At 45.6% G+C, this 16765-nt stretch overlaps 1 protein-coding gene across 1 annotated transcript in view; it reads left to right on the top strand.

The window, feature by feature from the left end:
• The first annotated feature begins 521 nt into the window (after positions 1 to 521).
• LOC122552224 (protein lyl-1-like) overlaps positions 522 to 16765 on the top strand; it is a 37776-nt gene continuing 21532 nt past the window's right edge. Inside the window, exons 1-2 of the mRNA XM_043694868.1 lie at positions 522 to 702; positions 15308 to 15851. Of these exons, the coding sequence (XP_043550803.1) occupies positions 15379 to 15851 (473 nt within the window). The 5' untranslated portion in view covers positions 522 to 702; positions 15308 to 15378. The remainder of the gene's footprint in view (positions 703 to 15307; positions 15852 to 16765) is intronic.

Below are 16765 nucleotides of genomic sequence, written 5' to 3' on the forward strand. Positions count from 1 at the left end.
CTGAGGCAGCAGCATGGAAAGGGCACGATCAACAAGATAACATTTATTTCCAATCCCTGACTGTGAAATTTAGAAAATTGAGTGCAAAACAGATTCTATTTATACACATTGACATTTTGGACAAATATTTAAAACGATTGAATAAGTGGACAATGGGAAGTTATCAGAATGTATTTCTGGTAAGTCCAGAAATAAATATTTTGCAACAGTCGGGGATTAAGATTAGATGTTTGATAGATTCATTTTGAAGTGTGTGTGTGGGGGGGGGGGGGGGGGGGGGAGATTTTACTGTCAAAGTCTATTGAACTCCCCTTATTTAACAATACCAAACTATAAATGTTAGAATAGAATTGGGGCCCATAGAATTGCAAATCCCAAAGCCTCAAATGGATTCTGTTTGAAAAAAGAGTTAAGAGAGAGAGGGAGAGACAGAAAAAAACACACAGAAAAGCTATTCCTGCCGTAATCGTTTCCTCTTCTGCTCAATAGAACAGTCAAAGAGGCTGGGCTGACCGTGTTGCTTCCTTATCACTGTGCAACAGACTGTCTAGAGCTCTTATCCGTGACTGCACCTTGCTAAGCTACATCCTTTCCCTCTCTTTACATAGGAAATCTACACAATCCAGAAAAAAAAAACTTTAAAAGCACACAAATGGAGGCTGGAGAAAATGGCTCTGTCCAGATCCCCTCAGACCAGAGAGGGTAAGCTCGCTTTTTCCCTTCCAATTTATTTTTTAAAAAAAGAGAGAATCTAAAGATCGGGTTAAGATCTACTGTAGCTGCACCATGAGAGTGAAATGTACCAGCATAAAGCAAACGGGAGAGAATTAAACAACGCAGAAACTAAACTAAGACAATTTAAATATATATTTATATATATATATATGACAGTGCACGTAAAACGGTTTGAAAGCACAGCTCTCCTCCTGAATTTCAGGCTCACCGGAACTCTTATGTTTTTAGATATTTGAAACTTAAGTCAGCGTGCAGTAAATTGGCTAACTGATTTCGTGAACTAGGTATGCGGAAGCGTTAGAAAAATTAATTTTGCAAGTGGTATATTGGAGGTTTGGGAGATTAGGTTAGAATATAACCGATGTGCTGGTTGGTGAAAAGGGAAATAAACGTGTTGCCCGATTCTAGGTTTCAAGTCTGAAGTAGAAAATAGAATATATTCTACAAGCAATAAATTTCGTCGGCTGGTGCGCATTTTTTTTTTTCGTTTTGCAAACTGAACACGACCCCGTTATTTTATCAACGTTAGAAAACACCATGTTGTTAAAGAGACTTCTATAGAAATCCCAACCTCTTTCTCTCTGGACGTTTTTAATGCGAATTGGAAAAGTGCATTCATGGTGCTAAACGGGACTTGGAGCTATTCCCCTGGTTTAGCCTGTGGAGTTAGTGATGGTAATTGTAAAACAAAATATAATGTGAATTGTGTGGAGATTTGCCTCATTGAGAGCCCCAGTGCGAGGATTTTGCGGCTAAAGTTCAATGGAGTTTTTATTTGTTTTTCGAATTCTAATTCTCCTCTTGCTTATTTAATGTTTGAAGGAGTGGGATTATTTTAACCCTCTGGTTAAATCCTGAAATCTCTCTATCATTCAAACGGAGGCAAACTTTGTTACATTAATTTCCTTTTGCTAACATAATTCCAGGCGAGGTAACACGCAGTACGCTGCTGCAAAAGAGGAATTCGGTGTTTTGAAAACCAAACACTTTGCTAATTTAAGCATGTTGCAATTTTCACGCATAGCAATTTACAAAATAACACAAACTCTCCTTGGTGAACCGCCCTGAACTTCAGGAGGGTCGTGTCTCATTCCAAATGCCCTGTTTGAAACTGGACAGCGACCCCGGAGGATGAGTCAGGAAGGGAGAGACCGGTCCAGAGCGAGAGAGATCACTCATCGGTGGCCTCGTTGTTTCAGAATGGATTAATTATAGGTGAAATCAAGGTCCCCACGTGGAACACTGGTCCTTGAGGTCAGAAATTATTAGGAGGACATCAGCGAGAATACATTTTCACTTTGTGTATTCATAAGCTACAGCCGATCCAAGATATAAAGGAGGGAAACTGATGTTCTTACTTGGGGAAAATGAACCCAAAAAGCGGGCCCCCAAACATGTCCATGTAAAATTAAGCTTGCTACTGAAAACCTGGCTACAAACGATCCCTCTCCAGCCTTGGGAGCAGGAGCTGCTCAGTAAACTGGGACTTAGTTTTGTTCCTGAAATTTCCCAATATTTTATCATCCAAGTCTGCAGATTCGTTTGGATTTTTATTTTTGCTTATTTGTCAGCAATGTTTCCAATGCTGTAGAAAGCCACCTCTGGTTAATCTGAGATCGCCATGGCTCTGGTGAGGGGAGAGGCTGAGAAGGTGTAATCTTCATGGTAACCTCAGCTGTTGTGGGAATTGAACCCATACATCGCTCTGCGTTCAAAGCAGCCCCTTCCACCCCCCCCCAAGCAAGTCATGCAGGACCGATGTTGTGGCATTAAGCTACAGCATGAACCTTGTCTCTGTCAAACGTTTGGAAAGTGGTATATATGTGTTACATTTAACCGGTAGCTAAATCCCACCGAATAAAAGGCATTGAATTCCATCCAGGGACTAGATTACTCCTGTGTCAGATGGAAAAAGCCCAGGTTGGACCTACCGCTATTACATTCAGTCTCCTACACAACACTATCGGGGAGAGTATTTTGCACATATTTTCCCCCCTAATCAACCTGTCCAGAGCTTTAATTACACATATCTGCTGCACATGGTTTCCATGACCACTGCATTACAAGAGTTCCCTCCTCAGAGCATTATATTAAACTGAGGGAGGAGTGCCTAGTTCATTTCCCAATATGACACCTGACCCCTCCCCCCCCCCCCCCCCCCACCTCAAGAGTTAGGTTGCTAGAAGTTTAATTTTAAAACAAAAACTCTGCAGTTTAGGAGGTTAACGTGTGACTCAGAGTCATTCAGCATAAAAACAGGCTGTTCGGCCCACCATGTCTTTGCCCACTTGCCCTTAGTTCCTAGCCTGCTATTACCTTGTTCATCTACATAGAGTCGTAGAGATGTACAGCATGGAAACAGACCCTTCGGTCCAACGCCGACCAGATATCCCAACCCAATCTAGTCCCACCTGCCAGCATCTGGCCCATATCCCTCCAAACACTTCCTATTCATATACCCATCCAAGTGCCTCTTAAATGTTGCAATTGTACCAGCCTCAGCTCATTTCATCCCCGTACCACCCTCTGTGTGAAAAAGTTGCCCCTTAGGTCTCTTCTTTATCTTGCTTCTTAAGTGTTGCAAAAGAATCTACCTCCATCACCCTCTCTGACAGTCCACTCCATATTTCTCTGGGTGAAAGAATTATTTCTCAAATCTCGTCTTAACCACTTGCTTGATCAAAGTGTGACAAGGGGAACAGGTAAAGTAAACGATAGACACTATTTCCAATTGTATGGGAGGAGATGGCATGGTAATGTTGAGGTTTTGAAAGCCAGATCTTTCAGGAGTGGATTAGGAATTTCGACACTCTTTCTTAGAATAGTCAAAGATTGGAACTTGCTGCATTTAATTGTATATTTAAAATTATGGTTTTTTAAAAAAAATCAAATGGCTAAGGGCTATGGGACAAAGGCAGAAATGAAGTTAGATCAGGGATGAGCTTTGAGGGTTGAAACAGTTCCTGTGTTCCAGTGTTCAGTCCATGTACAAATACCATGCTACAGACATGTTCCAGTGTAATTAAAAAAGAAAATGGCTCGCTGATCTATTGTTATCACAGTAATCGAAGTTTCTAATGAGGAACAGAACAAGTGCTGACTGCAAACTATGTACGTAATTGTGGCCTGTCAAATAACTCCAACCGTGCCTTGTTGCTTCCTTGTTTACTAGGCTTTGTTTTTGTGAAGTTCAAGATGTTTTTTGTTTTCCTTTTGAGTTTTAATAGGGAGGGGAAGGGACTTGCATTTTTCCAAACTGGGGTTTGCGAAGCTAAAAATATAAACTGAAAATGAAACCCGGGCACTAAATGCTGATGTCGAAAGTGCCTTACTTTGCAGTGTGCTCCTGCCACCCTGCACTTTCCGGAATAATTGCTCTGACTAGAGATTGGATTGGCCACAGTGAAATGCTGGGAACGGAAAATGCGCGCGAGTGCTCCCGGATTTGTTGGAAGTGGGGAGCTCACTGAAGGGTACAGAGAAAAAAACCCATCCTCTGTTTTAGTTGGGTCGAAAGCTTAGCTTTTAAGGAGGGCCTTAAATAAGGGGAAAGGGTGAAGAGGTTCTGTCAGTATTTATAGAGCCTGGGCAGTTAAACGCATGCAGTGGTTAAAATTGGGAGGGGGAGGTAACAAGGAACAAGGAATGAGTCAAGGAATGGAGGTATAGAGAGGCCTGGGTGGGATATGAGGCTGGTCAAGATTGCAGAGAGTAGGAAAGGGGCCCTTATGGTGCAGTGCTAGTGTCCCTACCTCTGAACCAGCAAAGGCTTGGGTTCAACTCTCACCTGCTGCATAGTATGTGATGATACCTCTGAGAAAGTTGATTAGAAACCATTTAAAGTGCTCTTGTGGCATAGTGCCCCTACCTCTGGCCCAGAAGTATGGGGTTAAGCCTGACCTGCTCCAGAGGTGTGTCATAACATGCTTGAAGAGGCTGGTTTTCAAAGGAAAAAAAACATTTCCAAAGACTCAGAGAGGCAAGGATGTGGAGGGATTTGAAAGCAGGGTTGATCAACTTTAAAACTGAAATATTAACGAGGCACTTTGAGGGTCTTTATATGAGCATGTTAATCAGTGAATTTGTGGAGGGAATGTAGCCACAGAATATAATTGTTTTATGACATTCCAGTATTGACAGGAAGAGTCCTGAGCAGCTTAGACCCTAGAATAGCATTAAGACAAACTGACTTTTTTCCCACATTATGGTCACTTCACAACAGAAGGGAACTTAGTTGACCACTTGAAGCCAGCATGCCTAATCTAGGACATGATGTGTCTTTGTCAGATGTATCCTGTACTTTTAACACAAATAAACAGGTCAATAGATGTTTGAATTCTTGAGGAGTTCAGAGCTATGAGGTGTTGAGGCCTGGGACACATTACCCATGATCTAATAAAATGCCAGGGCAAATAAGAGGGGCTGAATGGCCAACTCTTAGTTCTTATAATCCTATGGTTGTGTCTGTCTGCATGTTAGACACTTTCATATCTTCATTGCATTCCAATGGTGACTGAACCTCAAAAGGACTTCATTGAGTAGAACCCCAAGGAATGTTTCAGAAGGATCTACTCAATAGAGAAATTATGAACATTAAAAGATGCAGAATTATATGTAATCGGTTTGGAGATTGGACACAAAGATTAAGAAGAGCTTAAGAAGAAGGGTTCCTGAAGAAGGGCCTATGCCCGAAATGTCGATTCTCCTGTTCCTTTGATGCTGCCTGACCTGCTGCACTTTTCCAGCAACACATTTTTAAGCTCTGATCTCCAGCATCTGCAGTCCTCACTTAAGAACAAAGGAAATATTCGGAATGTGAGAAAAGCCCCCAGTCTCTTAACGATTCTCCTGCTGCACTTTTCCAGCAACACATTTTTAAGCTCTGATCTCCAGCATCTGCAGTCCTCACTTTCTCCCACAAAGATTAAGAACAAAGGAAATATTCGGAATGTGAGAAAAGCCCCCAGTCTCTTAAGATAACTCATCAATTTTATGGTAAACAATTTCAACACAACAACTATCCCTTTTTGCTTGTATTCACGCCATTAACTAAGTATATAACAATGCACACGGTACATGAACCAAGCTGTACGGGCATAGATTAAAATTGCCAGGTATGATGTTGTGGGTCTTACATGGACATGACTGCAAAGGGGATTAGACCTGAGGATTAAATATGGGGGTCGAGAGTGTGGTGCTGGAAAAGCACAGCAGGTCAGGCGGCATCCGAGGAGCAGGAAAATCAATGTTTATACGTTAGGTGGGCTTGGATCGGCGCAACATCGAGGGCCAAAGGGCCTGTACTGCGCTGTATTGTTCTATGTTCTATGTTCTATGTTCTATCAGGAATCCATTCCTGGTGATGGACTTATGCCCGAAGCGTCAATTCTCCTGCTCCTCGGATGCTGCCTGACCTGCTGTGCTTTTCCAGCACCACACTCTCGACTCTGATCTCCAGCATCTGCAGTCCTCACTTTCTCCTCCCTGATGATTAAATGTCCAAGGATACACATTCTATTGAAAGGACAGGTAGATGGGCAGGGGTAGCAGGTTAGCTTATTAGGAATAAATGAAATTAAATTGTTAGCAAAAGGTGTAGTGCTTTTTTTCCTGGAGCATGGGAGGCTGAGGGGTGACATATAAAATCATGAGGGGCATGGGTAGGGTGAATAGCCAAGGTCTTTTCCCCATGGTAGGGGAGGCCAAAACTAGAGGGCTAAGGTTTAAGGGGAAAGATTTAAAAAGGACCTGAGGGGGCAACTTTTATATAACTCTGTGACTAACTGTAAAGTGCTTTGTGATGTCTTAAATGGTGGTATATAAATGCAAGTTCTCTCAGTTCTGTATTTCTAACCTGTCAGGTTAGACTATCTAGGTATGAATGAATGAAGGAAAGTGAACATTGGCCTCACATGACCCGATGCAGAAGTGAATGAATCATCATTTTAATTTGGACAGAATTGAAGTTAACTAATGGAACAATAACAAAAATTGTTGGAGAGACTCAGCAGGTCTGGCAGCATCTGTGGAGAGAAAGCAGAGTTAATGTTTCGAGTTCTTCAAACCTTAAACTTACGATTTGGAGTAACTTCACCCTTTCAGATGGAAGGCTGCAAACATATTTGGAGGTTTGACCACTTGTCTCTCTCGAAAATGTGGCTTTATTTTTAAAATGAATAAATTTCAAAGCAATGTGCTTTTTTGAACATTTCTCCCAGTCACTGTGCAGGGTGTCTCCCAGCAGTACCAGAGAGTTTAATCTTTTAACTGGTGGAAATGTCAGGGCTATCTGTACTTGCCTGACCAGGAATAGTTGGGAGTGCAGTGTTAGTAACACTGGGCTAGTGAGGCAGACATTAACATGGGTGGGAGCAACTTGGGTTCAAATCCCCACCAGGATAGGATTTAAATTCAACATAGTCTGAGTTATAAAATTAGTCTCAGTAATGCTTGCAATGGAGCCATCATCAATTGATGTAAAACCCATCTGATACAGTTTTAAGGAAGGGAATCTGCTATCTTTACCTGGTCTGGCCTACAAGCGACTCCAGACCCACAGCAAGTCAGTCAATGCCTACTTGACCTCAGAAGAGAGATTGGACAGACTGGGGTTGGAGCAGAGGAGACTGGGGGGTTCAGGGGAGTCATGGTAGTAGATGACTGAGATCTACTCAGACATAGACAATGCTGAGTAGCTCTCAAGCCACTCAATCCAAGAAGGATTCGAAATACTAACTCTGTTTCTTTCTCCACGGATGCAGCCAGACCTTGCTGAATTTCTCCAGCAATTCCTGTTTGTGTTTGTTTCATGTCCGCTGCAGTTCAAGGGCAACAAATGCTTCGCCTCCCATCAAAGAATTTTGTAAAATGCCACTCTATTCAGTTTCTTTTCTCTCTGAGCTGCTCTCGAGTGAGCCTGCCTTCATTATGGGGCCTAAGCTTTCAGTGTTATCTCGAGCATTTAAATGTTGGTTGTGTAGTGCTGTTATGTCACCAGGGTTAGTTTATCGCCCTGATCTCAGAGAGAAACCTTTTTTGTGTGGAATAGCGGTTTTGCCCTGTTGTGGTTAGAAGTCACGAAGGTGTCAAGCCTCAATGTGCTCTTTGATAGACTGTGCCACAAGACATGCAGATATCCCTATCTCGTTCCCCTTGCCTGTCGTTCGGCGTTTTGTTGTGAGTCAGCAGTTAAACCCCTTCCCTGCAAACACTTGCAGATGGGTTTAAAAAAAGGCAAAGAGAGCAGTGAAAATGAGGGACTGGCAACTTTTTCAAATGCTGTTTCGAGAACAGATGGTAACAATGTAATAAAGAATGATGTTGTGCAGAAGAGGCTATTCAGCCCATTGTGGGGCCAGTATCCAGAGGCTCTCCTTGGACTGAGTAGCCTTTCCACCCCACTATGGCTGAGTGACTCTGTACTAGTCAAAACCAGCCAACTAACTACTTTAATCCCATTTTACAGCGTTTGACATGGTAAGTGCATATCTAACTACCACTTCAATGTGATGGGGGTTTCTGTCTCTCCCACTCAGATAGACAGAGAGTTCCAGATTCCCACCACCCTCTGGGTGAAAAATAATTCCCACACCCACAAATCTCCTCTCAACTTTCTACCTCTTACCTGCAATCTATGTTCTCTGGTCATTGATCCTCTGTCAAGGATGTGGGAGATGCCAGTGTTAGACTGAGGTGAACCAAGTTAAAAATCACGCAACACCAGGTTATAAACTGACAGGAAGCACTATCTTTCGGAGCGCTGCCCCTTCATCAGGTAGCTGTGGAGCAGGATCATAAGACACAGAATTTGCAGCAAAAGATTACAGTGTCATTGCAACTGAAACGATATACTGAACAAACCTAGTTGCTGTTAAATCTTTCATCTTTTAGAATGAGGATGCAGGCAAACTGATATGTAAATCCCAGAACTTCTTTCAAATCAGATTCTCAAGATAACTTAAGGTTTTATTTTTTAAAAAGTGACATCTCAGCTCAGTTGCATGCATGACACTGTAATCTTTTGCTATAAATTCTGTCTTATGATCCTGCTCCACAGCTACCTGATGAAGGGGCAGTGCTCCTTCCAAATAAACCTATTGGACTGTAACCTGGTGTTGGGTGATTTTTAACTCTGTCAAAGGGAAATGTTTATTCCTGTCTACCGTGTGTATGCCCCTCCTAATTTGATACATCTCAGTCATTATCACCTCGTAATCTCCTCTGCTCCAGAACAACTGCATTCTGTCCCATCTCTCTTCATCACTGACACTCCCCAGCCCAGGCACCATCCTGGTAAATCTCCCTCTGCACCCTCTCCAGTGCCATCACACCCCTCCCACCATGTAGACTCCAGAACCGTGCACAATACACTAGCTGTGGTGTGAGAAGCAGTGTTTTGGAAGATTAAAGATCTGACTGAGGTTTGGGAGGGTGAAGTGACACTTTTAGCTGGGATATGAGTCATTAAGCTCGGCAATGGGGTGGCTTTTCCCAGCAAATTGCAGGCACCTCATTAGGAAGCTTTGAGGAAGGATTTGAATTGAAAGGAAGGTCCAGTATGTTTGAGCCACAGAAACCTTTCCTTTAGTAAAGTTGGGTGTTCTCAATCAGACATCTTCCTCATTATTTAAACCTCACCATACCTTGGGCAATTCGGTGTCATTGAGAATGCTTTCCACAACTCAGTAAGGGGAGGTGATGGATGAATAATTTTATTGCTGGACTGTTAATCCAGAGAGCCAGGTAATGTTCTGGGGACCTGGGTACAAATCCCACCATGGATGGTGGAGTTTGAGTTCAATAATAAAAAAGGATCTGAAATTAAGAGTCTAATGATGACCATGAATTAATTGAATGGAAAAACCCATCTAGTTCACTATTTTCCTTGAGGGAAGGAAGCTGCCATCCTTACCTGGTCTGGCCTACATGTGACTCCTGACCCACAGCAACGTGATTGACTCTTTAACTGCCCTCTGGGATGAGTAATGATGGTTACTGCAAATTCCCTTGATCTGCAATGTGTTCATGTGGTAAAGGGATCATTTTATTTGTGCCAGACAGATGTCCATATGTGGAGTTGGCTTCAAGAGACTTTCAGAGATTTATTGGAAATGGATAGAACATAGAACAGTACAGCACAGTACAGGCCCTTCGGCCCTCGATGTTGCGCCAGCCTTTTATCGTACTCTAAGATCAGACTAACCTATGCACCCTTTATTGTACTATCATCCAAGTGCCTATCCAAGAGTCACTTAAATGTCCCTAATGTATCTGACCCTACTCCCACGGCTGGCAGTGCACTCCACACACCCATCACTCTCTGAGTAAAGAACCTACCTCTGACATCTCCCCTAAACCTTCCTCCAATCACCTTAAAATTATGCCCCCTCATGAGTAACATTTCTGCCCTGGGAAAAAAGTCTCTGGCTATCCACTCTATCTATGCCTGTTCACCTCTATCAAGTCACCTCTCATCCTTCTTCACTCCAATGAGAAAAGCCCCAGCTCCCTCAACCTTTCTTCATAAGACATACCCTCCAGTCAAGGCAGCATCCTGGTAAATCTTCTCTGCATCATCTCTAAAGCCTCCACATCCTTCCTATAATGAGGCCATCAGAATTGAACACAATATTCCAAGTGTGGTCCAATCAGGACTCTATAGAGCTTCAGCATTACCTCGCGACTCATAACTCAATCCCCCTGCTAATGAAAGCCAACACACCATACACCTTCTTAACAACCCTATCAACTTGGGTGGCAACTTTGAGGGATCTATGGACATGGACCCCACACTGCCAAGAATCTTGCCTTTAACCATGTATTCTGCATTCAAATTCGATCTTCCAAAGTGAATCACTTCACACTTTTCCAGGTTGAACTCCATCTGTCACTTCTCAGCCCAGCTCTGCATCCTGTCAATGTCCTGTTGCAACCTACAACAGCCCTCCACACTATCCACAACTCCCCAACCTTTGTATCATCAGCAAACTTAATGAACCACCCTTCCACTTCCTCATCCAAGTAATTTATAAAAATCACAGTCAACAGAGATCCCAGAACAGATCCCTGTGGAATACCACTGGTCACCAAGCTCCAGGCTGAATACTTTCTGTCTACCACCACCCTCTATCTCCTATGGGCCAGCCAATTCTGTATTCAGACACTCAGATTTCCCTATATCCCATGTCTCCTTACTTTCTGAATGAGCCTATCATGGGGAACCTTATCAAATGCCTTGCTAAAATCCACACACACCACATCCACTGCTCTACCTTCATTAATGTGTTTTGTGACATCCTCAAAGAATTCAGTCAGGTTTGTGAGGCATGACCTGCTCCTCACAAAGCCATGCTGACTATCTCTAATGAAACTGTGGTTTTCCAAGTAACCATAAACCCTGCCTCTCAGAATCCTCTCCAATACTTTGCCCACCACAGACGTAAGACTGACTGCTCTGTAATTCCCAGGATTATCCTTATTCCCTTTGTTGAAAAGGGAATGACATTTGCCACTCTCCAATCATCTGGCACCTCTCCAGTGGACAGTGAGGGCACAAAGATCATCACCAAAGACACAACAATCTCTTCCCTCTCTTCTCGTAGTAACCTAGGATATATCCCGTCTGGCTCAGGGGACTTAACTATCCTTTACGGTTCTCAAAATTTTCAACACATTCTCCATCCTAACATCAACCTGTTGTAGAATATCAGACTGTTTCACGCTGTCCTCTGAAACATCAAGGTCCCTCTCAGTAGTGAATACTGAGGCAAAGTATTCATTAAGGACCTCCCCTACTTCTTCCGACTCCAGGTGCAACTTCCCTCCACCATCCCTGTTCGGCCCTGCCCTCACTCTTGTACCTCACATAAGTGTAGAATGCCTTAGAGTTTTCCTTAAAGCTAAAGCTTTTTCGTGTCCCCTTCTAGCTCTCCTAAGTCCCTTCTTCAGTTCCTTCCTGGCTACCTTGGAACCCTCTGAAGCCCTGTCTGATCCTTGCCTCCTCAACCTGAAGTAAGCTTCCTTCTTCCTCCTGATTAGATGCTCTACATCCCTTGTCACCCAAGGTTCCTTCACCCTACCATCCCTTCCTTGCCTCAGTGGGACAAAGCTGTCCAGCACTATCAGAAAGTGCTCCCTAAACAACCTCCACATTTCTGTTGTGCATTTCCCTGAGAACATCCGTTCCCAGTTTAGGCGGCCCAGTTTCTGCCTAATAGCATTGTGATTCCCCTTCCCTCAGTTAAATACTTTCCCATACTTGTCTGCTCCTGTTCCTCTCCATGAGTATAGTGAAGGTAAAGGAGTTGTGATCACTATCACCAAAATGCTCTTTCAGCGAGAGATCTGACACCTGGCCTGATTTGTTGCCAAGCACTAAATCCAATATGGCCTCCCCTCCAGTTGGCTATCTACATATTGAGTCTGGAATCCTTCCTGGACACTCCTGATAAAAACTGTTCCATCCAAACTATTTGAACTAAGGAGGTTCTAATCAATACTAAGGAAGTTAAAGTCACCCATGACAACAACTCTGTTACTTCTGCACTTTTCCAAAAAATAGATTGGCACAAACAGCAGTTTCCATCTTTCTCTATCCAAGACCGCTTTCCTTCCTTCCTTCTCTCTTTCCCACCTCCCCCCCCCCAACCCCCAGCTCAACCTGTTTGGACATGTTATGATATACCCCTAGGACCAGTGAAACAAGAAACCAAGTCTACTAGCCCAGAGGAGAGGACAATACACTGTCCCACAGGAGCCCGTTTGGAATTCAATCTTCTTCTTATTTTAAGAGCCATTTATGGAATCGAATAACCCCCTTTTTTGTAGCTGTCACTAAGTTCCCAAAATACCCAATTAAACAATAAGCCACGCCCAGCGTGAAAACCCAATTCTTAAACACAAAGTCAAAAGATCATCTGCTCACAGTCAGCTGTGGTTCTGTACTGTTTGAACTTTAAAAGATCCTGCATTTCTAACGCTATCACTGGCCCCAAGACACTGGGGAGAGCTCCCCTGTTCCTTATTAATGTGCCATGGGATCTTTGACATTGACCTAAGTGACCAGACCATGCCTAAACCCATCTGAAAGACAGTCCCTCTATTAATGTAGCACTCCTCCAGTACTGCACTGAAGTGTCAGCCTGGATCAGGGGATCCCACACTGTGGGCTGGGGTCACCAGGGGGTCATGGCCATCCCCAGTGGGGGTCACCAGGCTGTCACAGCTGTCCCCAGTGGGGGTCACGGCAATCCCCAGTGGGGGTCACCACAGGGTCAAGGCCATTCCCAGAGGGGGGGCGCCAGGGGGTCACGTCCATCCCCAATGGGAGCCACCAGTGGGTCATGGCCATCCCCAGTGGGAGTCACCGGGGGTCACAGCCATCCCCAGTGGGGTCACCACAGGGTCATGGCCGGTCATGGCCATCCCCAGTGGGGGTCACCAGGGGGTCACAGCCATCCCCAATGGGAGTCACCGGGGGTCACAGCCATCCACAGTGGGGTCACCACAGGGTCATGGCAATCCCCAGTGGGGGTCACCACAGGGTCATGGCCATCCCCAGTGAGGGTCACCAGTGGGTCATGGCCAACCCCAGTGGGGGTCACCAGGGGATCACAGCCATCCCCAGTGGGGGTCACGGCCATCCCCAGTGAGGGTCACCATGGGGTCATGGCCATCCCCAGTGGGGGTCACGGCCATCCCCAGTGAGGGTCACCATGGGGTCATGGCCATCCCCAGTGGGGGTCATGATGGGTCATGGCCATCCCCTGTGGGGGTCACCAGGGGGTCATGGTCATCCCCAGTGGAGGTCACCATACGGTCATGGCCATCCCCAGTGGGGGTCACCATGGGGTCATGGCTATCCCCAGTGGGGGTCACCACACGGCCATGGCCATCCCCAGTGGGGGTCACCATGGGGTCATGGCCATTCCCAGTGGGGGTCACCACACGGTCATGCCCATCCCCAGTTGGGGTCACCATGGGGTCATGGCCATCCCCAGTGGGGGTCACCACGAGGTCATGGCCATCCCCAGTGGGTGTCACCATGGGGTCATGGCCATCCCCAGTGGGGGTCAAGAGGTGAGATTCCGACATTGTGCCCAAAGGCAGCAGCGGGCTGATTGGTGAGACTCCTTTTACACCCTTGGAGGTGGTTCGATGGCAGCTACACATTCACGCACACGCACATCCCGAACTCTCTCAGGGGTGGGGGGGGTGGTGTGCACAGCCATTTCTGAGTATCACAAGTGGGTTCATGGAGGGGTGGGTGAGGATAGTTTGGGAAGCAGAGGCCTGTTGCTGCATTTCCTGCCTTAAACTCTCCAGTCAACGTCAAATAATGTGTGGCACAGTTTGGAGTGCGTGCCCTCCCTGGTTTCCCGCCCAATATGTATCCCTCACGTGCGCCCTAAAGACATAAGCTCACCCCGTCATTATTACTGGGCTATCCATGGAATCTTGCTGTGCCACTGTTTGGCCTATGCTGTGAGGTTTTTATTTCCCCTGCCCACAAGTCTCTGGTGAGATGATGCATCATTGGTGAGCCCAGCACTTGTCCCTATTTGCCCCTTGACGTGCACGGCTGACTCAGGTTGAGGCAGGGGCGGAGTGGAGGGCAGTTGGGAGTCGGCCGTGAGCCTGGAGTCATATGTAGGCTGCACCGATTGAGGAAGGCAGATTTCCCTTCCGTACAGAACTTCAGTGAAGCACATCGGAATTCTTTTTATATCAACATTATCTGGGACGTTGAGACTTGCTTTCTGTTGGAGATTTTATGCATCGAATCGAAGTGGTGTCAGGCCAGGCTTGTAGAGTCATAGAGTAATACAGCATGGAAACAGGCCCTTCGGCCCAAACTGGTCAATGTTGACCATGGTACCCTCTCAGCTTGTTCCAATTGCCCTCGTTTGGTCCATATCCCTCTAAACCCTTCCCATCCATGAACCTATCCATATGTTTTTAAAATGTTGCTGTTGTACCCATCTCAACCACTTTCTCTAGCAACCCATTCCATATACGCACCACTCTCTGCTTGAAGAAGTTGCCCCTCAGGTCCTTCTTAAACCTTTCCCCTCTCACCTTAAACTTATGCCCTCTAGTTTTCAATTCCTCACCCCTGGGAAAAAGACTGTAAATGTTTATCCTACCTCTGCCCCTCATGGTTTTATACATCTCAGTAAGGTTACCCCTCGTTCTCCAATGTTCCGAGGAAGAAAGGCCTATTCTGGCCAACCTCTCCCCCCCGTAACTCAAGCCTGGCCCAGTCACATTGGCACAGTTCTCCCTCCCCTCTAATGTTGGGCTAAATTGAGCTTTCAAGATGAGACTTTGGCAGGGAGAGTGATAACAGAGTTGGGGGGGGAGAAAATCAAGTGAGGTGAGCTCCAATCTGAGTGAACAGGACAGGACCGAGGGCTGAACAGCCTCCTGTGTCTCCGTTTCATCTTTGAGTGCAGCGTCCTCAGAAAGGCCCCAGTAGCACGGCCTTCAAACAGTTAAAGTATTTTCTTCCACTTGTTGTGACCCTCTTTCTGAAGTCGCTTTGCATTTCTCTCTCTCTCTGTCCTCACCATAGCTAAACCTGGAGTGCTGCCTATCTGACCCACTTGAATTCGGAGAGCGGGGTAGACCGGCTGACGAGGAAAGATGATGGAGAAATTCGAGTCTGGTCCCTCCGCACGTCGTGGAGACGCTCGCAGTTCTGTCAAGACCGAGCCGGGACGAATCAGCGTCTCCCCGACTAACGAAGGAGAAGTGAAACAGGTCTTGGCCCAAGCTCCTGACTCTACCCCCGGGGACAACACTCCGACAAACAAGCAAGGCATATCCGAGCCCGTTTCCACGGAAACCTCTTTGAGCTCCTCGGAAAGCCTGCCATTGGAGATGCCCGTCATCAGTCTGAGCCATAGTAAGTTCCCCCAGGGGATGGAGAGCCCCCAGGTTAACGGGGGGACCAGGATGGTGCAGACCACAGAGTTGACGACTTTGCACCCCATCCCAGCCCTCGTCCAATGCTCCGACAGCAGGATGGTGCAGCTCTCTAACCACCCGGTGGGCTCCCTGCCAATTCCCGGCTCTCTCCTGGCTACCCAGTACCACCCTCACAGCCTCATCAACAGGTAAGTCTGCTCTTAGAGATAACCATTCAGCTCTGCCGGTGCCTGTTGCTGTTTGTAAATCCAGTTGCTGTTAGTGACACTCCCCATTCCTCAGTCAGGACATGCTCTCAGCCTCCCAGATGGGAAGTACCCAGCATTAGTCAATGCTTAACGTTCAGAAAGAGGCCGTGTTGGCCCTCTGTGAGAGCAACTTAACCAGGACCCAGGCAGTTTGCAAAATGGGCTTTAACTACCTCAGGGTTCCTGGGAGGCATTTTCAATACAGAAAGCTAATCCAGCAGCCCTCAAACTCATCACTGCTCCTTCTCCTGAAGGTCTTTCGTTCATGTCCTTGGGCATTATCCTTCCTTTCAAAGGAACAAATTTGATATTTTTATTCGTTCATTCATGGGGTGAGAGTGTCACCAGCTTGACCAACAATTATTGCCCAAGAGTCAACCCCATCGCTGTGGGTCTGGAGTCACATGTAGTCCAGACCAGAGGTAAGGATGGCAGTTTCCTTCCCTAAAGGACATTAGGGAAATACAGTAGATGGGTTTTTCCAACAATCAATTCACAGTCATCTTACTTTCAAATTTTACTGAGTTAAAATTAGATTCTAGCCCAGGTCCTCGGAACATTACCTGGGTCTCTGAATTAACAGTCTAGCGATAATACTACTGGGCCATTGCCTTTCCCTTAATAAATTGCGGCATGTATTACTGAAATAACTGGACAGAGATTGGTATCCCCTCAATAAGTCACCCTTAATTTATGCGTGCATAGAATACTGGGCAGCTCGGAGTCAGGCCCTAGACTGGGGAGGCTGTCTGAATCTCCTGTTTACACATTTATTTTAAATACCTTTGTGAATAGACTTTATTACCAACAGCATTTTTTTGATGATTTTAACTTATTTTTCTTATCAACCAATT

Source organism: Chiloscyllium plagiosum, chromosome 8 (assembly GCF_004010195.1).
Source record: "Chiloscyllium plagiosum isolate BGI_BamShark_2017 chromosome 8, ASM401019v2, whole genome shotgun sequence".
In the NCBI taxonomy this organism is placed as follows: Eukaryota; Metazoa; Chordata; class Chondrichthyes; order Orectolobiformes; family Hemiscylliidae; genus Chiloscyllium; species Chiloscyllium plagiosum.